Source organism: Amborella trichopoda, chromosome 12 (assembly GCF_054954075.1).
Source record: "Amborella trichopoda isolate Santa Cruz 75 chromosome 12, AtrichopodaSantaCruz75HAP2 v2.0, whole genome shotgun sequence".
In the NCBI taxonomy this organism is placed as follows: Eukaryota; Viridiplantae; Streptophyta; class Magnoliopsida; order Amborellales; family Amborellaceae; genus Amborella; species Amborella trichopoda.
In genome coordinates this window covers 42,386,739-42,414,637 of record NC_142347.1, presented here as the reverse complement: position 1 = coordinate 42,414,637, position 27,899 = coordinate 42,386,739, and the positions used below count along the sequence as shown (strand labels likewise).

Below are 27,899 nucleotides of genomic sequence, written 5' to 3'. Positions count from 1 at the left end.
TCTTAATCCAGAATATGGACAATGGTATGCCCGTGATCAACTCAATATAGCATGGATCAACTCTATAAGATCGGATCAACTCTACATTATCCCCTGATATTCTGACACAAGTTCTTGATATTGCCACCGCAAAAGATATCTAGTCTACCCTTCACAATTCCTATACGCAAAACTCTTTTTACAAGAGGTTATTCTTGAAGTGTTACAGATAACTCCTTATTTCTCATAAAAAAAGAGGCAAACGCTAGTCATGTTGCTTCTTTATGTTGATGATATCATTGTAACAGGGAATGATGATGATGATGAAATCATGCAGCTAATGATAATGCTCGGTGTACGATTTGCTATGAAAGATCTTGGAAATCTAAAGTATTTCCTAGGTGTGGAAGTTGAGTGTACAGGACAAGGTATGAAATTGACACAACACAAGTATGCATTAGATCTGCTAGAAAATTTTGGAATGAGTAACTGTAAACCATCACTAACGCCAATGGTTACACCAAAAAAATTATCTGCTAAGGATGCTGATCATGTTCAAAATTCAGAAAAGTATAGAAGTCTTGTTGGTGGTCTACAGTACCTTACATCACCTGACTAGATATCACTTATGTTGTCAATCAAGTTTGTCAATTTATGCATGATCCTCATAAGATGCACCTCATAGCAGCTAAAAGGATTCGCTGATATGTAAAGGGTACATCGGGTGATGGTCTTTTCGTTCCTTAGGTGGAAGACAGGTTAACCTTATCGCCTATTCTGATGCAGATTGGACTGGATATCTCGATACAAGAAGGTCAGTGTCAGAATTTTGTATTTTCTTTGCAAGATCTCTAGTATTTTGGAGTAGCAAAAACAAATGATTGTCTCACGCTCAAATTCATAAGCATAATAACGAACAATGTCTCAACAGCTGCTGAAATCACTTGGTACCGCCACATTATATCAGAATTGGTTATCAGAATTCAATATGCAAATCCTTGTTGTGATAATAAGATTGCAATAACGCTTGCATTTAATCCAGTTCTTCATGCACAGACCAAATATATTGAACTAGATTATCATTTTATTCGAGAGAAGGTTGAAAGTGGAGAGATTACCCTTGATTATGTTTTAAGCATAGAACAACTTGCTGATATTTTCACAAAAGGTTTTCCTACATCACAACATTGTTCGATAGCAAACAAGTTGTCAATGTTTCACATTGACAATAATTTGAATGGGAGTAATAAGAGTGATAACTATCATGATCTAGAAAGAAATGATCATGATAAGAATTAATATGATATATTGTAATCCCGTCATATAGTAACCTCTTTCCATATCTATATAGATTTGTTGTAACCCCTTCATATAGTAACTTCATTCCATATCTTTTCAAAAGATCTTCCTACTTCACAGCATCGTTCGATAACAAACAAGTTGTCCATGTTTTACATTGACAATAGTTTGAGGGGGAGTAATAAGAATGATAGCTATCAAGATAAGAATGATAACTATCTTGTTCTAGAAAGATACGTTCATGTTAAAGATTTAACTTGATAAGGATTAACATGATATATTGCAATCCCCTCATATAGTTACATTTTTCCGTAACTTTACAGATTTGTTGAATTCACATCCTTGATTGAGTCATTCAAGGATGAATAAATAGCTATTATGAATAGAACTTATTGGTGTGGACAATTTTGCACAAATATTGTTTTTCAAATTTCTTCACTCATAGTACACAATCCCCTTGTTGTCACCCTTCTCTTATTCAAGTTTGTAAGTTGCTTTTGTGGCAGGCTATTTCTAATAGGTTTACAAAAATATGGCAAGGGGAATTGGAAGAGCATCTTCAGACTCGTTGTCAAGACCCGAACCCTGGCTTTGGTAGTGAGTCATGCTCAAAAGTATTATATACAACAAAATGCGTTGGCACAGAAAAAAGAAAAAAGAAGCACAAAGCATCCACGACATGAGTGTGGATGATCTTGATACACAAGCCACTGAGGAATTAAGCTCAACTGAGTCAGTCTTTGATATGATACACAAGATCTCAAGACCACGAATGAGGTCTACATAATGCTATGGGCCCAACCACTCACCTATGGGATGCCAACTCCCAAAGCAAGAGCCAACATTGGATGTTATACTTTCACCCAATTTCATCTAGTGCTAGGAATACTAAGGTTGGCTATGCCCACTTGTCAAGTAAAGCATCGTGGCAATAACATGGGAGGGGCAATTTAGATATAAGCTGCAAAAATTGTCTAGATGCATTTTTTTGTAGGACTAACCTACAATTTTTTGTTTTGGTTTTTTGAGTTGTTTAGCAACAGGAATCCAATAATAATGTTAATGTTGACTGTCCATTGTACGGCCTCATTTATCCAAGGAAAATAATCTACACATTATGGAGATTGCATAATCTTCATAATATGTAAATTATTTTCCATGAATAAATAGGGTCGAACAAAATATCCCTAACACAACAGACTTGACATACATTTGTAAATCTCTTAGAACTCGACTCCTATTATAGATAAAAATTGGGCTTTGAACCTGAGCAATGGACAATTGGCATTAACATTATTATTGGATTCCTATGGCTAAACAACTCAAAAAAAAAAAAAAAAAAAATTATGGGCTTATCATACCAAAAATGCCTCAAGACAATTCTTGCAGCTTATATCTAAATGGCCCCTTCCATTATATACTCAGGATGCCTTACTTGACATGTGAGCATAGCCAGCCTTAGTCTTCCTAGTTCTGGATGAAATTGGGTACAAGGTATAACGTTCAATGGTGGCTCTAGCTTTGGGAGTTGGTCATCAAGTTATTATACGATATTTATCTCATCTAATTTTGGTATTGTTTTCTTTATATAGATGTATTTATCATTGTACTTATTGATTTAAACATTCATTAAAAAATCCAAAGCCCCTCATACCTTTCTTTCTCGCTAACGTTTTTTTTCATCTATCCAATTTCCGAAACTTCTTGTTCAACTTGTGACAATCAAGCTTTCCAATAGCAATTTTCTACTATAGAACGGTCAAATTATTCATATTGCTAGTGGCCAAGGAATCATGGGACATCTCGATGATTCTACCCAGAGCCCCCTAACTTTCACCTCCTCCTCTTTGATAAAGATGCTCCTAATCCAAAATATGGACAATGGTATGCCCGTGATCAACTCATTATAGCATGGATCAACTCTACATTATCGGATCAACTCTACATTATCCCCTGATATTCTGACACAAGTTCTTGATATTGTCATAGCAAAAGATATCTATTCTACCCTTCACAATTCCTATATGCAAAACTCTTTTTACAAGGGGTTATTCTCGAAGTACTGCAGATAACTCCTTATTTCTCAAATAAAAGAGGCAAAACCTAGTGATGTTGGTTCTTTATGTTGATGATATCATTGTAACAAGGAATGATGATGATGATGAAATCATGCAGCTAATGATAATGCTCGGTGTACGATTTGCTATGAAAGATCTTGGAAATCTAAAGTATTTCCTAGGTGTTGAAGTTGAGTGTACAGGACAAGGTATGAAATTGACACAACACAAGTATGCATTAGATCTGCTAGAAAAATTTGGAATGAGTAACTGTAAACCATCACCAACGGCAATGGTTACCAAAAAAATTATCTGCTAAGGATGCTGATCATGTTCAAAATTCAGAAAAGTCTTGAAGTCTTGTTGGTGGTCTACAGTACCTTACATCACTCGACTAGATATCACTTATGCTGTCAATCAAGTTTATCAATTTATGCATGATCCTCATAAGATGCACCTCATAGCAGCTAAAAGGATTCGCTGATATGTAAAAGGTACATCGGGTGATGGTCTTTTCTTTCCTTAGGTGGAAGACAGGTTAACCTTATTGCCTATTCTGATGCAGACTGAGCTGGATATCTCGATACAAGAAGATCAGTATCAGAATTTTTTATTTTCTTTGCAAGATCTCTAGTATTTTGGAGTAGCAAAAACAAATGATTGTCTCACGCTCAAGTTCATAAGCATAATAACGAACAATGTCTTCAACAGCTGCTGAAATCACTTGGTACCGCCACATTATATCAGAATTGGTTATCCGAATTCAATATGCACATCTTTGTTGTGATAATAAGATTGCAATAACGCTTACATTTAATCCAGTTCTTCATGCACAGACCAAATATATTGAACTAGATTATCATTTCATTTGAGAGAAGGTTGAAGGTGGAGAGATTACACTTGATTATGTTTTAAGCACATAACAATTTGTTGATATTTTTCACAAAAGGTCTTCTTACATCACAACATCGTTCGATAGCAAACATGTTGTCAATGTTTCACATTGACGATAATTTGAGTGGGAGTAATAAGAGTGATAACTTTCATGATCTAGAAAGAAATGATCATGATAAGAATTAATATGATATATTGTAATCCCTTCATATAGTAACCTCTTTCCATATCTATATAGATTTGTTGTAATCCCTTCATATAGTAACCTCATTTCATATCTTTACAAAAGGTCTTCCAACTCCACAGCATCGTTCGATAACAAACAAGTTATCCATGTTTTACATTGACAATAGTTTGTGGAGAAGTAATAAGAATGATAATTATCACGATAAGGATGATAACTATCTTGTTCTAGAAAGATACGCTCATGATAAATATTTAACTTGATAAGGATTAACATAATTTATTGTAATCCCTTCATATAGTTACATTTTTCCGTATCTGTTCAGATTTGTTGCAATCACATCCTTGATTGAGTCAATCATATAAATAGTACCTACATACCTCTGAATTGATGTAAACAATTTTGCACAAATATTGTTTTTCAAATTTCTTCACTCATAGTACACAATCCCCTTGTTTTCACCCTCTCCTATTCAAGTTTGTAAGTTGCTTTTGTGGCAGGCTATTTCTAATAGGTTTACAAAAATATGGCAAGGGGAATTGGAAGAGCATCTCCAGACTCGTTGTCAAGACCCGAACCCTAGCTCTGGTAGTGAGCCATGCTCAAAAGTATTATATACGAAAAAATGCGTTGGCGCAGAAGAAAGAAAAAAGAAGCACAAAGCATCCACGACATGAGTGTGGATGATCTCGATACACAAGCCACTGAAGAATTAAGCTCAACTGAGTCAGTCTTTGATATGATACACAAGATCTCAGGACCACGAATGAGGTCTACATAATGTTATGGGCCCAACCACTCACCTATGGGATGCCAACTCCCAATGCAAGAGCCAACATTGGATGTTATACTTTCACCCAATTTCATCTAGTGCTAGGAATACTAAGGTTGGCTATGCCCACTTGTCAAGTAAAGCATCGTGGCCATAACATGGGAGGGGCAATTTAGATATAAGCTGTAAAAATTGTCTAGGTGCATTTTTTTGTAGGACTAATCTACAATTTTTTGTTTTTGTTTTTTGAGTTGTTTAGCAACAGGAATCCAATAATAATGTTAATGTTGACTGTCCATTGTACGGCCTCATTTATCCAAGGAAATAATCTACACATTATGGAGATTGCATAATCTTCATAATATGCAAATTATTTTCCATGAATAAATAGGGTCGAACAAAATATCCCTAACACAACAGACTTGACATACATTTGTAAATCTCTTAGAACTCGACTCCTATTATAGATAAAAATTGGGCTTTGAACCTGAGCAATGGACAATTGGCATTAACATTATTATTGGATTCCTATGGCTAAACAACTCAAAAAAAAAAAAAAAAAAATTATGGGCTTATCATACCAAAAAATGCCCCAAGACAATTCTTGTAGCTTATATCTAAATGGCCCCTTCCATTATATACTCAGGATGCCTTACTTGACATGTGAGCATAGCCAGCCTTAGTCTTCCTAGTTCTGGATGAAATTGGGTACAAGGTATAACGTTCAATGGTGGCTCTAGCTTTGGGAGTTGGTCATCAAGTTATTATACGATATTTATCTCATCTAATTTTGGTATTGTTTTCTTTATATAGATGTATTTATCATTGTACTTATTGATTTAAACATGCATTAAAAAATCCAAAGCCCCTCATACCTTTCTTTCTCGCTAACGTTTTTTTTCATCTATCCAATTTCCGAAACTTCTTGTTCAACTTGTGACAATCAAGCTTTCCAATAACAATTTTCTACTATAGAACGGTCAAATTATTCATATTGCTAGTGGCCAAGGAATCATGGGACATCTCGATGAATCTACCCAGAGCCCCCTAACTTTCTCCTCCTCCTCTTTGATGAAAATGCTCCTAATCCAGAATATGGACAATGGGATGCCCGTGATCAACTCATTATAGCATGGATCAACTCTACATTATCGGATCAACTCTACATTATCCCTTGATATTCTGACACAAGTTCTTGATATTGCCACCGCAAAAGATATCTAGTCTACCCTTCACAATTCCTATATGCAAAATTCTTTTTACAATAGGTTATTCTCGAAGTGTTGCAGATAACTCCTTATTTCTCAAAAAAAAAGAGGCAAACGCAAGTGATGTTGCTTCTTTATGTTGATGATATCATTGTAACAGGGAATAATGATGATGATGAAATCAAGTAGCTAATGATAATGCTCGGTGTATGATTTGCTATCAAAGATCTTGGAAATATAATGTATTTCCTAGGGGTGGAAGTTGAGCGTACAAGACAAGGTATGAAATTGACACAACACAAGTATGCATTAGATCTGCTAGAAAAATTTGGAATGAGTAACAGTAAACCATCACCAACGCCAATGGTTAAACCAAAAAAATTATCTGTTAAAGATGATGATCATGTTCAAGATTTAGAAAAGTATAGAAGTCATGTTGGTGGTCTACAGTACCTTACATCACTCGACTAGATATCACTTATGCTGTCAATCAAGTTTGTCAATTTATGCATGATCCTCATAAGATGCTCCTCATTGCAGCTAAAAGGATTCGCTGATATGTAAAGGGTACATCGGATGATGGTCTTTTCTTTCCATTGGTGGAAAATAGGTTAACCTTATCGCCTATTCTGATGCAGACTAGGCTGGATATCTCGATACAAGAAGGTCTGTGTCAGAATTTTGTATTTTCTTTGCAAGATCTCTAGTATTTTGGAGTAGGCAAAACAAATGATTGTCTCACGCTCGAGTTCATAAGCATAATAACGAACAATGTCTTCAACAGCTTCTGAAATCACTTGGTACCGCCACATTATATCAGAATTGGTTATCCGAATTCAATATGCACATCTTTGTTGTGATAGTAAGATTGCAAAAACGCTTGCATTTAATCCAGTTCTTCATGCACAGACCAAATATATTGAACTAGATTATCATTTTGAGAGAAGGTTGAAAGTGGAGAGATTACCCTTGAATATGTTTTATACACAAAACAACTTGCTGATATTTTCACGAAAGGTCTTCCTACATCGCAACATCGTTCGATAGCAAACAAGTTGTATTGACAATAATTTGAGTGGGAGTAATAAGAGTGATAACTATCATGATCTAGAAAGAAATAATCATGATAAGAATTAATATGATATATTGTAATCCCTTCATATAGTAACCGCTTTCCATATCTATATAGATTTGTTGTAATCCCTTCATACAATAACCTCATTCCATATCTTTACAAAAGGTTTTCCTACTTTGCAGCATCGTTCGATAACAAACAAGTTGTCCATGTTTTACATTGACAAAAGTTTAAGGAGGAGTAATAAGAATGATAGCTATCACGATAAGAATGATAACTATCTTGTTCTAGAAAGATACGTTCATGATAAAAATTTAACTTGATAAGGATTAACATGATTTATTGTAATCCTTTCATATAGTTAAATTTTTTCGTATCTGTTCAAATTTGTTGCAATCACATCTTTGATTGAGTCAATCAAGGATGAATAAATAACTATTATAAATAGTACCTCATACCTATGTATTGGTGTGGACAATTTTGCACAAATATTGTTTTTCAAATTTCTTCACTCATAATACACAATCCCCTTGCTTTCACCCTTCTCCAATTCAAGTTTGTAAGTTGCTTTTGTGGAAGGCTATTTCTAATAGGTTTACAAAAATATCGCAAGGGGAATTCGAAGAGCATCTCCAGGCTCGTTATCAAGACCCGAACCTCGACTCAGGTAGCGAGTCATGCTCAAAAGTATTATATACGACAAAATGCGTTGACGCAGAAGAAAGAAAAGAAACACATAAGCATTTACAACATGAGTGTGGATGATCTTGATACACAAGCCATTGAGGAATTGAGTGCAACTGAGTCAGTCTTTGATATGATACACAAGATCTCAGGACCACGAGTGAGGTCTACACAATACTATGCGCCCAACCACTCACCTTTGGGATGCCAACTCCCAATGCAAGAGCCAACATTGAATGTTTTACTTTCACCCAATTTCATCCAGAGCTAGGAATACTAAGGTTGGCTATGCCTACATGTCAAGTAAAGCATCGTGGCCATAAACATGGGAGGGCTAATTTAGATATAAGCTGCAAAAATTGTCTAGGTGCATTTTTGGTAGGATTAACCTATAATTTTTTGTTTTGGTTTTTTTTAGTTGTTTAGCATTAGGAATTCATTGATAATGTTAATGTTGACTGTCCATTGTACGACCCTATCTATTCAAGGAAAATAATCTGCACATTATGGAGATTGCATAATCTTCATAATATGTAAATTATTTGCCATGAATAAATAGGGTCGAACAAAATAACCCTAACACAATAGACTTGACATAATCTCTTAGAACTAGACTCCTATTATAGATAAAAATTGGACTTTGAACTTGAGCAATGGACAATTGGCATTAACATTATTATTGGATTCTTATGGATAAACAACTCAAAAAACAAAAACAAAAAATTATGGGCTAATCCTACCAGAAATGCCCCAAGGCAATTCTTGCAGCTTATATCTAAATGGCCCCTTCCATGTTATACCCATGATGCCTTACTCGACATGTGACTATAGCCAGCCTTAGTCTTCCTAATTCTGGATGAAATTGGGTACAAGGTATAACGTTCAATGGTGGCTCTAGCTTTGGGAGTTGGCATCCGATAGGTGAGTGGTTGGGCCCATAGCATTGTGTAGACCCCACTTATGGTCTTGAGGTCATGTGTACCATATAAGAGACTAACTCAATTGAGCTCAATTCCTCAGTAGCTTGTATCAAGATCATCTACACTCATGTTGTGGATGCTTACGTACTTCTTCTCTTTCTTATACACCAACGCCTTTGTCGTATAAAATACTTTTGAGCATGGCTCGCTACTTGATTGTGTAACATAAGTGAAGAAATTTAAAGAACGATATTTGTGTAAAATTATGTACACCTATAGAGAGGGATGTGTGTTTTATTTATAATAGTTATGTACTCATCCGATGTGATTACAATAAATCTGTACAGATATGAAAAGATGTTACTATATGAAGGGATTACAATATATCATGTTAATCTTTATCATGATCACATCTTTCTAAATCATGATAGTTATTATTCTTATTACTCCCCCTCAAACTATTATCAATGTGAAACATGGACAATTTGTTTCCTATCGAACTATGTTGTGATGTAGGAAGATCTTTTGTAAAATTATCAGCAAGTTGTTATGTACTTGAAACATAATTAGGAGTAATCTATCCACTTTCAACCTTCTCTCGAATAAAATGATAGTTCAGTTCAATGTGTTAGTTCGAACATGAATAACTGGATTAAATGTAAGCTGTATTGCACTCTGATTATCACAATGAAGAATTGTATGTTGAATTCCAATAACTAATTTTGATAGAATATGGCGATACCAAGTGATTTCAGCAGTTGTTGAGGACATTGCTTGATATTCTACTTTTGAACTTGAGCATGAAATGGTCATTTTCTTTTTACTACTTCAAGATAATAGAGATCCTGCAAATAAAATAAAACACTCATACACTGATTTCTTGTATTGGGATCTCTAACCTAGTCTACATAAGAATAGGTAATAATGTTAACTTGTCTTCCACCAATGGGAATGAAAAGACCATCACCCTACATATCGAGAATACTTTTAGATGCTATAAGGTGTATCTCATGAGGATCATGCATAAATTAACAAATGTGCTTGACAACGTAAATGATACATGGTCGAGTGAATGTAAGGCATTGTAGACCACCAACAAGACTTTTATACTTTTCTGAACCTTGACCAAGATTACCATCTCTAGTAGATATTTTTTTTGTAGTGACCATTTGTGTTGGTAATGGTTTATAGTTTACTCATTCCAAATTTTTCTAACAAATCCAACGCATAATTTTGTTGTGTCAATTTCATACCTTGTCTCATGCGCTCAACTTCTATACATAGGAAATACTTTAGATTTTTAAAATCCTTCTTAGCAAATCGCGCTCTGACCATTATCTTTAGCTATCTTATTTTATCCTTGTCATTCTATGTTACAATGATATCAACATAGAGAAGCACCATCACTAGCTTTTGTCTTTTCTTTTTGAGAAATAGGGAGTTGTCTGCAACACTTCAAGAATAAGCCCTTATAAGAAGAGTTTTGTGCATAGGAATCGTGAAAGGTTAGAACAGAGATATTTTGCGGTGGCAATATCAAGAAATTGTATCAGAATATCAGGGGATAACGTAGAGTTGATCAATGCTATGATGAGTTGATCACATGCATACCACTATTCGTATTCTGGATTAGAAGCATCTTTATTAGAAAGGAAGAACTTAGGTGGCTCTGGGATAGAACCATCAATCTTTATTAGAGAGGAGGAACTTAGGTGGCTCTGAGATAGAATCATAAAAGATGTCCCATGATTCCTTAGCCACTAGCAATAAGAATAATTTGACCTTTCCATAATAGAAAATTATCATTGGAGAGCCTGATTGTCACACGTTGAGGAGGAAAGTTTAGAAATTAGACAGATGAAGACATGTTAAAAGCAATAGAGAAAGCAAATTAGAGAGAGAGAGAGAGAGAGAGAGAGAGAGAGAGAGAGAGCAAGTTAGACCGAAAGAAAGGTATGAGAGGCTTTGGAATTTTTATTGGAATCAGAGAAAGATAGACTTCTTTGCAAATTGATCCTGGAAATCAATCCAGATTTGTAGATAGAGAGAGAATGACTTCCTTGCAGCTGAGAGAGACACCCTTCCGTGCAACTTGAGAGAGAGATCGATATGATTATCTTGTGTTGGAAGGGAGTATGGGACTATAAAGAGAAAAAAGCCTAGGATTGCCTTTGGTTAGCAATTAGCCAATTGTGCTCTTGATGGGAACAGAGAGTCTAGAGAGAGAGAGAGGGGTCGATAATCATGAGAGAGAAAGACGTGGGTGAGCAAAGCATATAAGATCCTTTTTAGTATGAGCAAAGCATATAGAGAGGCGTGAGTGAGCAAATCATATGAGGATTTTTTATTATGAGCAAATTATATGAGAGAGAGGCGTGGGTGGACAAAACTATAGCAGATTTTTTGAGACAGAGGAATGGAACAAAAAATTCCTTGAAGCCAGAGGCGTGGTTTACTATATGAAGAGATTGCAATATATCGTGTTAATCCTTATCATCTTAATCCTTGATTGTATTTTTTTAGATAATGACTGTTATTATTCTTATCATAATAGGGATTGCAATATATCGTGTTAATCCTTATCATCTTAATCATTATCACGATCGTATTTTTTAGATAATGACAGTTATTATTCTTACCATGATAGTTATCATTCTTACTAATGAGACCATTTATCTTTGGTACAAAGAAATCAAAATTATATTTAGCCATTAAGTGTAAAATTCAATAAATGAAAGTGTATCACAACATTTGAGATATTTTGTTTTGTACTTTGTGCATAAATAATGACACATCCTCAATCACCCAATTTTAAATCTATCAATGATGATTGTAACCTCCACGTATAAAAATATATCTACAAAATATTGGAAAATACAACTATAATTGTTAAATATAAGTTTTTAGATGATTTTGGTAGTTTTTAATATGATTTGAGAACTTTCATATTAATTTAAATATTATAAATTTAAATCCAAATTTCTACTTAACTATATATTTTAGATATTTTTTATCATTTTTGTCTTCCAATACTTTCTATAAAAGCCCGATTGAGGTAATCTCTGGCATCTTTTCTTTTATTTGTTTGTTCTTCTATTTTATATTTTCAACCATAGTATTAGGTTGTATAAATGACATCATGCAGTTGAGGTTTATTTTATTGATATGCCTTTTATTTTTGGAATATCTATTGTATATAATAAGACCATCTGTGAGTGATATTATTGCCAAAAACATAAGGGGTGATTATTATTAAAAAAATAAAATAAAATTGTATTTCAAGGCAAAAGACCACATAGGTTTTTCTTTCATAAAATTCATGGAAAACTCTTTTATGAATATCAAAATTCATAAAATATTTTTTGGTGTTTTTATTTTCCATTTATGAATATCATAATCCATTTATTTTTGGTGTTTTTATTTTATTTATAAAATCTTTTATGAGTATAAAAATTCAAACTAAGTTATTTTTTTGCTTGAGTTCCATTTTTTAGTGTTTTTATTTTCCATTAGAAAATAAGAAAAAATATAAAAATAAAAAATAATGGAAGCAATGAAAAATAAAACTAAAAGTAACTTTAAAAAGTCCAAATATGCTTAAAGAAAAAAAGAAAAGAAAAATATATCAAAAAAATTTGATGAATACTTGTATACATTCAAGAAAAAAAAAAGAAAAAAAAGAAAAAGAAACTACAAAATTTGAGTGATGAATAGTTGTGGAACATCCAAGTTATATATGTATATCGATTCTTTATTTTTCACTTGGGGAATTCTTCTATCCAAGAAAGTTAAACGTGGTGGATTAATTGGAAGGCCAGAGAGACATACAAACTTGAAAGAACCAGACAATCTATTCAAGGATCATAAACAAAGAAAAAAAAATTTCAAAAATGCAAAAATGAAAAAATGTAGTTGGAATATATTTTTTACATTTTGTATCATTTTAGTGAAAAATAGAAAGTGCTTTGGCCATGGATACTTATTTTTGCATTTTTTTTCTTCGTTCTATATTATTACTAAAATCCCCCCATTAAAATTGATATTTCAAAATCCAAATTTCACAACTTTTTAGACCTCATTTAGATGTGTTTTGCTTACTTTTACCTTTAACATCTTGATCGGGAACCGTCCCGTGTCGGTTAGAGTAACTTTGACTCGGCTCTACTCAGTTCAAGTAACAAAAGAAGAATCTAAAAACTTTTTGATACTCTAAACTGTTAGAATTCGTGGGAACATATCATGGAGAATCTCTGATGCCATGTTAGAATTCGTGGGAGTATAGAATGGAGAATAGAGTGAGAAGAAGAGAAAACACAACATTTACGTGGTTCAGGCCGAGGCCTTACGTCCACGGATCCAAAGCCCCAACCGGCTACATCTTCACTATTTTTTATAGATGTTTACATCAATAAGTACATTGAAAAGTACATCTATATATAGAGGACAATAATACAATTAGATGAAATAAAAATGGTATAATAACTTGATGACCAAGTAATTTGGTCTCTATCTTCTAGATACCTAACCTTAAGAGATATATACATATACATCTATAATGTTTGTATATCAGTATGAACCGAGATATTCATATCCTAACACTCTCCTTCAAATTCAAGATGCTGTGACACAAAGCAACTGGAGTTTAAACAATACTACGTTGCCAAAAAAATAAATTTCATAGGTTATCATAGTCTTCCAAATTACCATGGTCTTCCAAAAAACAACTTTTTTTGGGCTCTCTACTTTCTCTAGAGACTTTCTCTCTCTAGGGTCTTCCAAGAAATAACATGTATTGGGCTCTCTACTTTCTTCTAAAGACTCTCTCTATGGTTTTTTTCTTTGAAGATCTTATCTATCAGATGCTTCTTTTCTTTCTAGAGGCTTTCTCTCTCCAAAAGGAAATGATATTTCTTTCTTTCTTTTTCAGAACATCCGGGATCGAGTAACGAAAAACTTAACGATCATCACACAAGATGGAGCAACAGAAAACTCCATCATCAAACATGATCAAATAACGAAAAATTTGATCATCAACCGGGATCGAGAAATTCGATCAATCAGGATTCGATCATCACACATGATGGAGTAACGAAAAACTTCATCATTAAACAAGATCAGGTAACAGAAAACTTGATCATCACTCAGGATCGAGAAATTCGATCATCAAACTGAAACTGGAACTGGAGTCTTGAAACCAAAAAGTTGCCAAAGAACTTGCACTGCTGTCACTGGCGTGTTTGAATAGTCTACAAGAGCCTGGCGTGTTTGAATAGTCCGCAAGAGCGAAGAGATGTAATTCAGGACACGTGATCACCAAACTTAGTTTAAAGACCACAAAAAGTACTACAAAGGCACGACAAAGACGGCTCTGCGACACATAAAGTGGCAACAAACACTAAAGATTTGTGAAATAAATCTCTCTTTGTTAGCATTTGCTTTAGTCGGGTCGCTCGGAAACTCACTAGATATTGAAGGCTGGCTGGGATCTTTGCTGGATATTTATTTATTTTGAGAACAACCCCAAAATGAAGAGACTTTCGGCACCCAACACGTGCACGCAATAAGAACGTAAGAATTCAAACGTTTAGAGAGAGACAAAGTGTATTCTGAACCTCCTTCACAACGAAGGCATGGCCAAATCTCTCCCTTGAGTTTCTATCATCAACATCGTTGTGTTCTTTTCCATTGGTCTTATCCTCATCAGCTACAGATTTGCGATCTGTTCTCTCTCTAGATTTCGCATCCCTATTTGAATTGGGTTCTTTACCATGAACCCCAACCTCATCAACATAATATTCACCAACCATTCTCTCGTTAGTATCTCCATTACGCGAGTCCATAGAGTGAGTTTCGCATTCGGTTTTTCTCTCTCTAAATTCATCATTCAAGGTTTCAAGCCTTCGAGCTATTCCAATGAATTTCAATACTCAGAGTTTATCACCCATGAGCAGAGCTTCCCCCTGATTGGTGGCTCGTAAATCCAATGGATTATTATCCATATTTGTGCCTCTCACCCCTCCAGCATTCTCGATTCTCTTCAAAAAATCAGTTAATATTGGCACTAGTTGATGCCCATCTTTATCTATGGCCCTTTGAAGCTTGCTGACGCATACACTTTTTCCTTAAATTATTAGATGTTTGTCCAGGGCTAAGCACATGACCAGTCATACATAGAGATTTACTAGCTGAACCTTCTCTCAAATATTCTATGCCATCACCCACATGACCGGTCATACACAGCTCGATTGATGTGTTTCTCTCTCTACCTCCTTTCTCTCTCTAACTGAGGAGACTCGGATTATCCGCAGCTCCTGTGGTATTAACCCTCATGTGTTATTAATCTTGCTCTTATTTCCTCTCTCTTTAAAAACAGGGGGATCGGGCGTCTGCTTTCAAAGAAGGAAAGACTCTGATACCTTGTTAGAAATCGTGGGAGTATGGAATGGAGAATCTCTGATACCATGTTAGAATTCATCAGAACATAGAATGGAGAATATAGAATAGAGAATGGAGAATGGAGAATGGAGAATAAAGATAGAAGAAGAGAATCGTGGGAGCATAAAATGGAGAATATCTGATACCATGTTAGAATTTGTGGGAGCATAGAATAGAGAATCTCTGATACCATGTTAGAATTCGTGGGAGCATAGAATGGAGAATCTCTAATACCATGCTAGAATCCGTGGGAGCATAGAATGGAAAATGGAGAGAGAAGAAGAGACCATGTTAGAATTCGTGGGAGCATAGAATGGATAATGGAGAGAGAAGGAGATTTATGGAAGCATACAATGGAGAATCTCTGATACCATGTTAGAATTCGTGGGAGCATAGAATGGAGAATGGAGAGAGAAGAAGAGACTATGTTAAAATTAGTAGGAGCATAGAATGGAGAATGGAGAATGGAGAGAGAAGAAGAATGAAGAGAGAAGAAGTAACCATGTTAGAATTCGTGGGAGTATAGAATGGAGAATGGAGAGAGAATAAGATATTCATCGGAGCATAAAATGGAGAATCTCTGATACCATGTTAGAATTCATGGAAGCTTAGAATGGAGAGAGAAGAAGAGAAAACACAACATTTTACGTGGTTCTGGCCGAAGCCTTACGTCCACGGATCCAAAGCCCTAACCTGCTATATATTCACAACTTTTTATGCATGTTTACATCAATAAGTACAACTATATATAGAAGACAATCACACAATTAGAGGAGATAAATATGGTATGATAACTTGATGACCACGTAACTTGGTCTCTATTTTCTAGATACCTAATCTTATAAAGATATATATATATATATATAAACATCCATAATGATGTATATCAATGTGAACCCGAGATATCCATATCCTAATATAAACTTCTGATGCATAACTTGAGAAAGATCTAAAAGACTAAGAGAGGGTTGTAGACACCATAAAAGAAAATGAGAGTATGAGCCCCAAAGTATGAAATACATTGAATAAAAATCATCCATATTTAACAAGCACCAAATAAAAAAATGAAGTGATTAGAATCAAAGAACTACTGTCAACTTTCTCAAGAAAAAAAACTAAAAAAAAAAAGGCCACAAAAGATTAGCAGGTAAAACGGAGAAGTGAGAAAATAAAGATTGTGATAATATATATATATATATATATATATATATATATATATATATAATAACAACAACAACAAAAGGCTTACCTAATGAAAACCAGGGCACGTCTTTCTCTCCCTCAACTTACTTCTTCCTTTCTCTTTCTCTCTCTAACTCTCCCTCAAAATGCTCAGGTGAAAGGGCACTATGTCTTAATTTTTGTCTTTAAGTTCTAAAGAATTTATTTGGGTTTATCATGAAAGAAAATTAAAAGACCCAATCATGATAGGATTTAGGGTTGAGATTAACTAGACTCTATTGATCCAGGATTTTAGGATGCAATTTTTTCTTCTTGATTAAGATAAGATTTGGACAAAAGCTTTATCGTGAAAGAAAATTAAAGAACCAATCAATCTAGAATTTAGGGTTACCCAATCGATCAGAGGCTTTAGGATGCAATCTTTTCTTCTTGATTTGGATAGGATTTGCTCAATTTTTATTTGGTTTTTCATAAGTTTATAGTAATACTATAAAACAGTTTTTTAGTCCATTTTTCATTACCTTTTGAAACATATTTGGACTTTTTCAGGAAACTTTTAATTTTATTTTATTTTTAAATATTATTTTATTTTGATATATTTTTGTAATTTTTTTTAGGAATTTTTGGGTATATACAAGACTTGGTTCAGTTTTCAACCGAGAAAAGGGGTTGGGTTCCCTCAGCGAGGCGATGTTCGAGCACTTATACTCGCTAGCAACCTTTAAATGCAATTCATGATGCCTTACGTCTGATGGAATTTGCGTGGGGTGAGCTTGCACACATTGAAATACTTGAACTAATATCGATAATATCATGACACAGGGAAAAAAAACTTATATCAAATGCTGCACATTATGAAGATTAGAAGCAACTATGCAGATTGTTTTTCTTGGATAAATAACGTCCTACAAACTTAAATATCCCTTATACAACATAACATACTTGATATACATTTGTAAATCCTCTGGAGCTCAACTCTTAATATAAATAAAAATTGAGGCTTTGAGCCTGATCAATTGACAGTTGAGATTGTCATTATTATTGGATTCCTACTGCTAAACAATTCAAAAAAGGAAAATAAAAAATTATGAGTTAATTCTACCAAAAATGCCCGTAAGCCATTCTTGTAACTTAATATCTAAATTGGCCCTCCCATGTTATGGCCATGAAGTCTTCTTTGACATGTGGGCATAGTTCTAGCTCCGGACGAAATTGGGTTAAAGGCATATAGTTCAATGGTGCCTCTTGCATTGGGAGTTGACATCCCATAGGGGAGTGGTTGGGCCCATAGCTTTGTGTAGGCCCCACTTGTTGTCCTGAGATCTCATGTACCTTATCAGAGACTGACTCTGACTCAGTTAAGCTCAATACTTCAGCAGCTTGTGTATCAAGATCATCCACACTCATGTCGTAGATGCTTACACGCTTCTTCTCATTCTTCTCTGCCAATGCCTTGTGTCGTATAAAATATTTTTGAGCATGGCTCGCTATCTGAACTGAGGTTCGGGTCTTGACAACGAACCTGGAGATGCTATTCCAATTCCCCTTGCCATATTTTTGCAGGCCAATTAGAAATAGCCTGTCAGAAAAATAAGTTACAAAAGTGAATACAAGAGGGGAAAAAAATAAAGGGATTGTGTGCTATGAATTCATTTATTTTTTGTACAAAGAGGTCACAATCATTTTTGGCCATTGGATGTGAAATCCGATAAATGAAAGTGTATCAAAACATTGGAAAAATTTTGTTTTGAATTTTGTCTATATATATATATATATAAAATGACACATCATCAACTACCCAATTTTAAATCTAACTATCAATGATAATTGTATCCTTCATGTATCAAAAGTAAGTGAATGCGGTTTATATAAGGCTAAGACTCTAAACAATCAAAGTAAGATACATCTTCGAATAGTGTCAAAAAAGATGTCATTTCATTTGCAAAAATAATTATTCTAGTTTTTTCTAGTTTCAATGGTGGCATGAGTGCCTCTTGAAATTGCTTTTAACTATTTTTAAAAATTACTTTTTTTTTTTTTTTTTACGTGACTTGGCCTAGTCAACTCAGACTCAACCGAATTACGCAACTCAGCCAAAGGCTGAGTAACTTGGCCGAGATGAGTTTTTTAACAAGAGTTATTAGGACCGGACAAATGACTGAACTGACGATGACATTGGTCTAATTGGATTGATTAAAGAAGACCAGTTCACCAATCAAACCGGTATATACTAAATTAAAAAATTGACAAAAATACCTAGAAAAATAGATTAGAAAGAGGAAAAAACAAAAAAAACTAGAAACCTTCAAGTAAACTAGTAAAATGTGCGTCTATGATTCACAATATCTTTTTATAGATTTAAATTTTCAGATCTCTTTCATGGTGGGTTTTTACTATTTTGAAAAGTCAGCAGAATAAAGTACATAAAAGCTTATAAGCAAAATACCCCTCATCCAATTATCCCTAAATCAAAATATTCCTAGTGAAGTAATAATATAACATTCAATCCTTAGCCAAAAAAAATAAAAAAAGTCAAAAACACAAAAGGGTTGCTTGGAGGAAATGGCAATGAGTGACCGTTAAAAAAAATGCATATAAATCCCATCAAAACAAGCCGTGTACAAACCTAAGAAAAAGAGAAATGAAAGAAAGTACCAAAAAATAAATTTAATTGGAATAACTGAAGGAAGTTGCATAGTGCAGGGTTTTGAATCCAAAGGTTTACGGGTTTAAGGCCACAGAATTCTTTACGGGAATGAAGTAGGAGAGGGAACGAAGTCCATAGAATTCAAGATTCTGGTCGGGTATTTTTTTCTTGAAGAGTCTAGCAAATTATATTTTGAATATTTGGGTCAAAAGGATTCCTGTGTTATGAGGGTTTAGAACCTTAAAAAATCAAGACCAAACAGTTTTTAGGATACACAATTTAACGAGATAAACCTACTGAAAGAAAGAGAGAGAAAAACGAATAACAAAGACAGCGAAAGGGGAATGACAAAAACTTACCTGTGCTCTGCTTCAGTCCAAAAAGATCTTCTTTTCTTCTTTGTTTTACACCTGGCCGGAACTGGTTTCAACCCAAATGATGTTACACCTAAATCATTGGAAATGTTTTCAAGCAAACTTTCTATCGAATAGGATGAATCGGGAAGCTCCACTTTGCCGGAATCTATTTCTTTTAAATCTTTTAGAAGAGCCTGCATATAAACATCTATCTCACTTTTTCCACACACTATTTCGGCTATTTTCAGCCATGTATTCGGTAAATCATCGGGAAAGGCTGCTCCAACCTCCTCGATCGGCTTACTCGGTTGAAAGGACCCTCCATTGAACACCATCTTTTCTCCCAAAAGCTTTTCTTCCACAAGTTTTGAAGACTGTCAATCGAGAAATAGAGGGAAAAATATGAGAGGTGGCAAAACTCTTGATTGATTGAAAGTGGGCTCCACAGCCACTACAATCTACCAAGAGTCTACCACCCACCGGTAGGAAGGCAGTTTTTATAAGACTAAATACCCTTATATATAAATTTTGAAATTTGACATATTTTTTAATTTTAAAAATTAAAAAATTTAGATAGTTTCTATCTCTACAAATTTTGAGATGGTTTCTATGTCTGAAATATTCTACGTAGGACTTAAAATTTGATTTAGATCTCTCTCTAAATTTTTTTAATAATTTCTCTCGCTAAAGATTCTTTTCTCTATAACAAATTCAATTTTTAGATTGTTTCTCTATCTGAAATTTTTTAAAAATCTCTATCTAAAATTTGAAATTTGAGATAGTTTTTTTCTTTGAAAATTTTGAGATAGCTTCTCTCTTTAAAAACTATGAGATAATTCTCCATCTAAAACTTGAAATTTCATACAATTTCTCTCTTAAAAATCATCTATATTTAACATGCACCAACAAAAAGATGAATTAAATGAGAAGCCATGAATTATTGTCAACTTTTTCACAAAAAAAAAAGAAAAAAAAACAAAAAACCAACGATTGATTAACAGGTGAAGTGAAGAATAAAGAACATAAAGATTACCAGAGAACTGAGAAAAACCAAGGCACACGTGTTTCTCTCTTTCTCTCTCTCTCTAACTAGTCAAATTTCTTTCTCTTTCTCTCACTAACTCTCCCTCAAAATGGTCCGACTGAAAATGAAAGAGTGGTTCTCAAAATTTATAAGCCATTGTCTTGATAAGTTCTAAAGATGATGGATGGTTCTAAAGATAATATAATAGGAAGAGTTAAAAAATTAAAATAGGATTTAAATTTTTAGAAAATTAAATACCCAAATAACCTCGGATTTGGCCGTTACAACTTAACTAAACCCAATTAATCTGGGACTTTAAACATGGATATTTGTTTTTTATTTTGAGAAAGATTTGCACTACTTTTATTCTTTGTTTAAAGTTCATATTGATACTATTAACCCCAGATTTGGCCGTTACAATTTAACTAAACCCAATTAATCTGGGACTTTAAACACGGATATTTAATTTTTATTTTGAGAAAGATTTGCACAACTTTTATTCTTTGTTTAAAGTTCATATTGATACTTCAAAGTTCAAAGAGCGAGAGAGAAAGTATTGCCCATATTTTAGAAAAAAAAAAAAAAGGAATCGAAATTTCTTTTGATTGGAAATATATAGGCTAATGAAAACTTTAAAATCTACTTAAATTTTTCTCTTTTGAAATTCATGGAATAATCTTTTATGAATATCAAAATTCATAAAATATCTTTTTGCTTTTTTTTTTTTCCATTAGAAATTAAGGAAAAATATAAAAATAAAATAAAAGAAGCAGCACAAAATAAAACTAAAATTAACACATTCTCAACAAAGACACATGACATCGTATAGTTCATTACGATAAGAAACATATAAAATCTTGATTTTATTGATTCCAATATCTATTAGGATATAACTAATCTTGTACAAAATCTTGATTTTCTTGATGCCCACCAATAAAAACATGGATTAAATGAGAAGCCAAGAATTATTGTCAACTTTTTCATGAAAAAAAAACAAACACGAAGCCAAAGATTAGCAGGATGCGGCCCGACTCGGTTCGAGTAACTTTGACTCGGTCCGAGTTTTTCGGCTCGGGCATGGGTCAAGTCCCGTCCTTGAGTCTTGGTTTTGAACATTGAAATTGACAAACCCTTTTACATTTTGTTAAGTGAAAAATTAATAGACTCACTAATGAAAAATTAACAAAAGAATGAAAAGAAAAACTACAAATACAATGCTCTCAATTTCATTATCTAAAATAAAAACCAATAAAATAAGAATCTAAACTTGTTGTTACTTTAAACTTCTGATGCATAACTTGAGAAACATCTGAAAGACTAACAGAAAAGGTTGTAGACTGCATAAAAGCAAATGAGAGTATGAGACCCTATAGAATGAAATACATTGAATAAAAATCATCCATATTTAACAAGCACCAACAAAAAAGATGAACCGAATAAGAAGCCAAGAACTATTGTCAACTTAGTCGCAGAAAAAAAATAAAATCCACCAAGGATTAAGACATGAAGGGGAGAAGTAAGAAGAAAATACTGAAATCACCGGAAAAAAAAACAAAAAAAAAACAAAACAAAAACAAAAGGCTTACCTCCATTGATGAAAACCAGAGCGCATATTTCTCTCCTTCAACTTACTTTCTTTCTTTCTCTTTCTCTCTCTAACTCTCCCTCAAAATGCTCAGGTGAAAGGAAATCAAAAGGGTAATATGTCTTAATTTATCAGCGGTTGTTTTAAGTTCTAAAGAGTTTATTAGGGTTTATCATGCACGAAAATTAAAGACCCAATCAGATGTAGGGTTTAGTTTAACTAGACCGTATTGATCCAAAAATTTAAGATGCAATTATCTCTTCTTGATTTAGATATGATTTGGACAAAAGCTTTATCGTGAAAGAAAACTAAAGACCCAATAAATCTAAGATTTAGGGTGTACCCAATCGATTAAGGCTTTAGGATGCAATCTTTTCTTCTTGGATAAAATTTGCACAGTTGTTATTCGGTTTTTCATAAGTTTATATTAAGGGAGGGCCTTCTATGGGACATCACCCACATATATGCTACATGTTGGCATGGTCTCAGCCATCAGATCTGAATAGATGGTTGTGATGGCTTGAGTCACAATATCACAAGCTAGTACTTAACCGTCAAAAGCTCATAATTTTTTATTTTTTATTTTTATTTTATATATAATTTGAAGTAGGATTTGGGGGATCCATAGATCTAACAAGGGGCACACATGATAAAAATATTAACAAAATATTTTTTGTGATGAAAAATTACCAAAATACACCTGAAAATTGTAGGGGTATTTTAGTCATTTATTTTAACATAAATTTTTTTTATATTTTTTCTAGGTTCGACTTAATGTTCTGATGGGACGCCTAAAATTTTATCAAAAAATGTTGTGAAAAAAAATAAAAAATAAAATAGTGTTTGATGTGACGTTATGGTATTAATAGTCATAACCGTTCAATTTGATCGAACGGCTAAGAAGTGGGGTCGCATACTTATATGTTGTTGGGGTAACGTAGAATCATTTTCCTTATGTTAATACTTCAAAGTGAGAGAGGGCGCCTAAATATTTTCTACCAAAAAATAAGAACCCAATTTTTCTTTTGATGTAAATTTATGAAATCTACATAAACAATTTTAGGAAACTCATGGAAAAATCCTATATAAATATCAAAATTCTATAAAAATTTGATTTTAAGGTAGGAGGCATCCTAAGACTTTAGAGGATCCAAGAATCACTTAATTCTAAAATACAATTTGAAAGTTATGGTCAAAACATACTTTTTTTTTTTTGACAATTTTTGGTTTAATCCCTTTTGCAGTACAAACCATGTCATGCAATATTGTTTAGGGATTATATATAATGAGACCATTTAACTTTGGTACAAGGTAGTCACAATTATTTATAACCATTCGATGTGAAATTTGATAGCTTATGTGTTTCATAAAATTCGAGAAAAATTCTTCTGATGTTTGAGTTTAGTGAATGGAATAAAGGTAACCACCCAATTTCACATCCAATGATTAATATTAATTGTCACCATCTTGTACTAAAAGTAAATGGTCTCATTCTATACTTTTCCTAATTTTTATGCATTGTGGATTGCATCACAAGCCCAAAAGCACCATGAAATGCCCTCGAGACATCCACATTTAAGTGCGGGACGAAATCCCCCACCCCCTAAAATTAAAACAAAAAATTAACGCAAGGTTGAGTTATCTCAAGTTGCGTGTACATAAAAAAATTTAAAAATCTAAAAATTGTACGAAGTATGAGTGTGTTCTATAGTGTTGTATAGATTATTTGTATATGATTTGGATGTTTTTGGCACATATTGGTGAGTGTTTTTTTTTTGCCATAACTCCCAGTTTTACATTATCATTTTTAAGATTTTTTTTAAAATGTTCCTAACTATAAATCTGGTTTTTAATCCATTTTTCATCCCGTTTAGAAATATATTTGGACTTTTTCATGTTACTTTTATTTTTATTTTAATCCAAAATACTATTTTATTTCTATATAATTTTTTAATTTTTCTAAGACATTTTGGCTACTCAGTCGAGTTCTCAACCGAATAACTGACTTCGTCCAAGGGCTGGGTCCCTTCACCTTGGTGAACTTCTGGCACTGATACAGGCTAACAACCTTTTAAATGCAGAACTTTTATATGGGTTCAGAACTCCCATAACCATATAAATAATCTCTGTGTCTGGGAACAATAGTTGTTTAATATCAGATGGTTGGGAGCCAAGAGGAAATTAACCCAAAGTAATACACCTTAACCAATTATGATCCTTGTTCTAAAACTTGACTCGGGCCCCCGACTGAACTTGTGGGCAGAGCCGAGTTACTCAGCCGAGTCCACTTGGACTCGATTTGCAACTCCAAAATTTGAAAAATAATTACAAAATATTATTTAAAAATTAAAATGAGCAAAAATATAAAATAAATAATAAAAATTAGAGTGTAATACTTATTACATTTTTAAATAATCTTAATAATTAATTTTTCCTTTACCTCAAAAAAAGGAAACCAAATTCCTTTGTTTAATATGAGTTTTTAGAATTTTAAATCTGAAAGTACAAATTTTATGCTTTAAAAATATTTTATAACTAATTTCTAAAATTAAATTTCTGAATTTTGTATCATTCTTGACTCATTTTACTGTTATTTTTAATAGGCTTTGAAATATAAAGAAAGAATGAAATTTACGATGAAATTTTCATGATTAAAGTTATTGACAACTCAATTTCCTAATTTTAAAGAATATTTAAATATAAATGGTAATATTTTTATTTATAAAAAAATTAATCATTTAAAATACCTTATGACCGGTTATCAAATTTAAAGCTGCGCCTTTAAAGATGGGCTTTAAGGAGGACGGGACGCTACCGATATTCAAAATCTCTAACAAATAAATAAATATCTCTTCAGGAAAAAATCTCAAATAAATAAATAAATAATAGATCTCCATGCGTTAAGGCCCTAAAAGCGAAAAACAATTGGTATAGAGTTAGAGGTTCAGATAAAGAAAATGTGGCAAGGACTATTAACGCCTTGAACAAGTTGCGATATAATAGTATAGATAGTTATATATTTATAGATTATCATTTATATTTGCTACCACCCTCAAGTAGGAAGGCAGTTTTTATAAGACTAAATACCCTCATGTATAAATTATGAAATTTGAGATATTTTTATTTTTAAAAATTAAAAAATTAAGATAGTTTCTCTCCCGAAAAATTTTGAGATGGTTCCTATGTTTAAAATTGTCGAAATAGTTTCCCTATAGGACTTAAAATTTGATTTAGTTCTCTCTCTAAATTTTTTTAATAATTTTTCTCTCTAAAGATTATTTTCTCTATAAATAATTCAATTATTTTCAGATTGTTTCTGTATTTGAAATTTTTGAGAAACCTCTATCTAAAAGTTGAAGTTTGATATAGTTTCGTTCTCTAAAAGTTTTGAGATAGCTTCTCGCTCTAAAAATTATGAGATAATTCTCTATATAAAACTTGAAATTTCATACAATTTCTCTCTTGAAAATCATCCAAATTTAACATGCACCAACAAAAACATGAATTAAATGAGAAGCCACGAATTATTGTCAACTTTTTCAAAAAAAAAAGAAAAAAAAAGCAAGAAGCCAATGATTAACAGGTGAGGAGAAGAATAAAGAACGTAAAGCTTACCTAGAGAGAACCGAGAAAAACCAAGGCACACGTGCTTCTCTCTCTAACTCTCTCGATCTAGTCAGATTTCTCTCGCTCTAACTCTCCCTCAAAATGGTCAGGTCCGACTGAAAATGAAAGAGTGGATCTCCTAATTTATAAGCCGTTGTCTTTAAGTTCTAAAGATGATAGAAGGTTCTAAAGACAATATAATAGGAAGAGTTAAAAAATTAAAATAGGATTTAAATTTTAGAAAAATAAAATAGGATTTAAATTTTAGAACATTAAAGACCCAAATTACCCTGGATTTGGGCATTACAATTTAACTAAACCCAATTAATCTGAGACTTTAGATGCGGATATTTGTTTTTTATTTTGAAAAAGATTTGTACAACTTTTATTCCTTGTTTAAACTTCACATTGATATTTCAAAGTTTAAAGAGCACGAGAGAGTAAGTATTGCCCATATAAAAATAAATAAATAAAGGAATCGAAATTTTCTTTTGAATTTTACTGATAAAAAAAAACAAAAAAACGCTATAGCACCTGAACTTCATTTGTAAAATTGGGGAATTCTTCTATTCAAGGAAGTGAAACGTGATGGCCTAATCAGAAGGCCAGAGAGAGAAACAAACTTGAAAGAACCAGACAATCCATTCTATAATCTTTTTACATGGTTACCTATGGTTCGAACAAATTAACTAATGATTGATTATTCGGGCGAGCCAACTCCGATTCCCCCGCCGCTCTTGCGAGCCCGAGTATCCTCGAGTTGGGTGGTCAACCAAGGGATTGAAAAAAAGAAAACAAAAAGAAAATTTATAAAAAATCCAAAAAAAAAATGTAGTGGAAATATATTTTTTATATTTTGTATCATTTTAGCAAAGAATAGAAAGTGCTCTGTCCATGGATACTTATTTTTACATTTTTTTGCTTTTTTATATTATTACTAAAATCCCCCATCAGAAATTGACTTTTCAAAATCTACTTTTTCACTACTTTTAGATTTGCTTTGTTTAATTTTACTTTTCATATAATTTTTCCTATTTTTAGTGCTTTTTTATATTCTTTATAATGTTTTGGCTTGATCAGGACCCTGCCTGACTCGGTTCGAGAGACTTTGACTTGGCCCGAGTTACTCGGCTCAGGTCACGTCCATGAGTCTTGGTATTGAACATTGAAATTGACAAACTTTTTTACTTTTTGTAAAGGAAAAAATTAACAAAAAAAAATGAAAAGAACAACTACATATACAGTGCGTCTAAAAGAATCTAAACTTGATGATACTCTAAAATTGTAATGCATAACTTGAGAAAGATCTGAAAGACTAACAGTTGTAGACTGTATAAAAATGAAGATCTGAAAGACTTAAACAGTTGTCGACTGTATAAAAGTAAATGAGAGTATGAGACCCTAAAGCCTGAAATGCATGGAATAAAAATGATCCATATTTAACAAGCACCAACAAAAAAGATGAACCAACTAAGAAGCCAACAACAATTGTCAACTTTCTCAAAGGAAAAAAAAAAAAAGAAACACCACCAAGAATTAACAGATGAAGGGAAGAAGTTAGAAGAAAATACTGAAATCACCAAAAAAAAAAAAGAAAACAAAAGGCTTACCTCCACAGATGAAAACCAGGGCACATATTTCTCTCCTTCAACTTACTTCTTTCGTTCTCGTTCTCTCTCTAACTCTCCCTCAAAATGGTCAGGTGAAAGAAAATGAAGGGTAATATGTCTTAATTTATAAGTGGTTGTTTTCAGTTCTAAGGAATTTATTAGGCTTTATCAGAATATTGAAGACCCAATCAATCCAGGACACAGGGTTTAGTTTAACCATTGATCCTGGATTTTAGGATGCAATTATTTCTTCTTGATTTAGATAAGATTTTTGGACAAAAGCTTTATAGTGAAAGAAAACCAAAGTCCCAATCAATCAAGGATATAGGGTTTACCCAATCGATCAAGGCTTTAGGATGCAATCTTTTCTTCTTGGATAAGA

At 33.1% G+C, this 27,899-nt stretch overlaps 1 protein-coding gene across 2 annotated transcripts; it reads right to left on the bottom strand.

Annotated features, from left to right (window-relative positions):
* Positions 1-17,800: 17,800 nt before the first annotated feature.
* LOC148779602 (transcription factor MYBS2-like) lies at positions 17,801-27,605 on the bottom strand. Of its 2 annotated transcripts, none has more exons than XM_088854669.1 (2): positions 27,518-27,605; positions 17,801-18,268 (listed from the first exon to the last, which is right to left on the bottom strand). In XM_088854669.1, exons 1-2 carry the CDS (start codon positions 27,541-27,543, stop codon positions 17,821-17,823), a joined length of 474 nt encoding a protein of 157 aa, XP_088710795.1. In that variant the 5' UTR covers positions 27,544-27,605; the 3' UTR covers positions 17,801-17,820. The 2 variants fall into 2 exon arrangements, 1 of the variants encoding a protein (XP_088710795.1); XR_016046608.1 differs by lacking the exon at positions 17,801-18,268 and adding an exon at positions 18,545-20,066 and having other exon boundaries at positions 27,518-27,602.
* Between the last annotated feature and the right edge of the window lie 294 nt (positions 27,606-27,899).

What these genes read in the sequence shown, in the direction of transcription:
- LOC148779602 (XM_088854669.1), bottom strand. Translation starts at nt 27,543, where the DNA reads ATGTGCCCTGGTTTTCATCTGTGGAG. An exon ending in CCTGGTTTTCATCTGTGGAG is followed by an intron (nt 18,269 to 27,517) that starts GTAAGCCTTTTG and finishes TTTTTCTGACAG; the next exon opens with GCTATTTCTAATTGGCCTGC.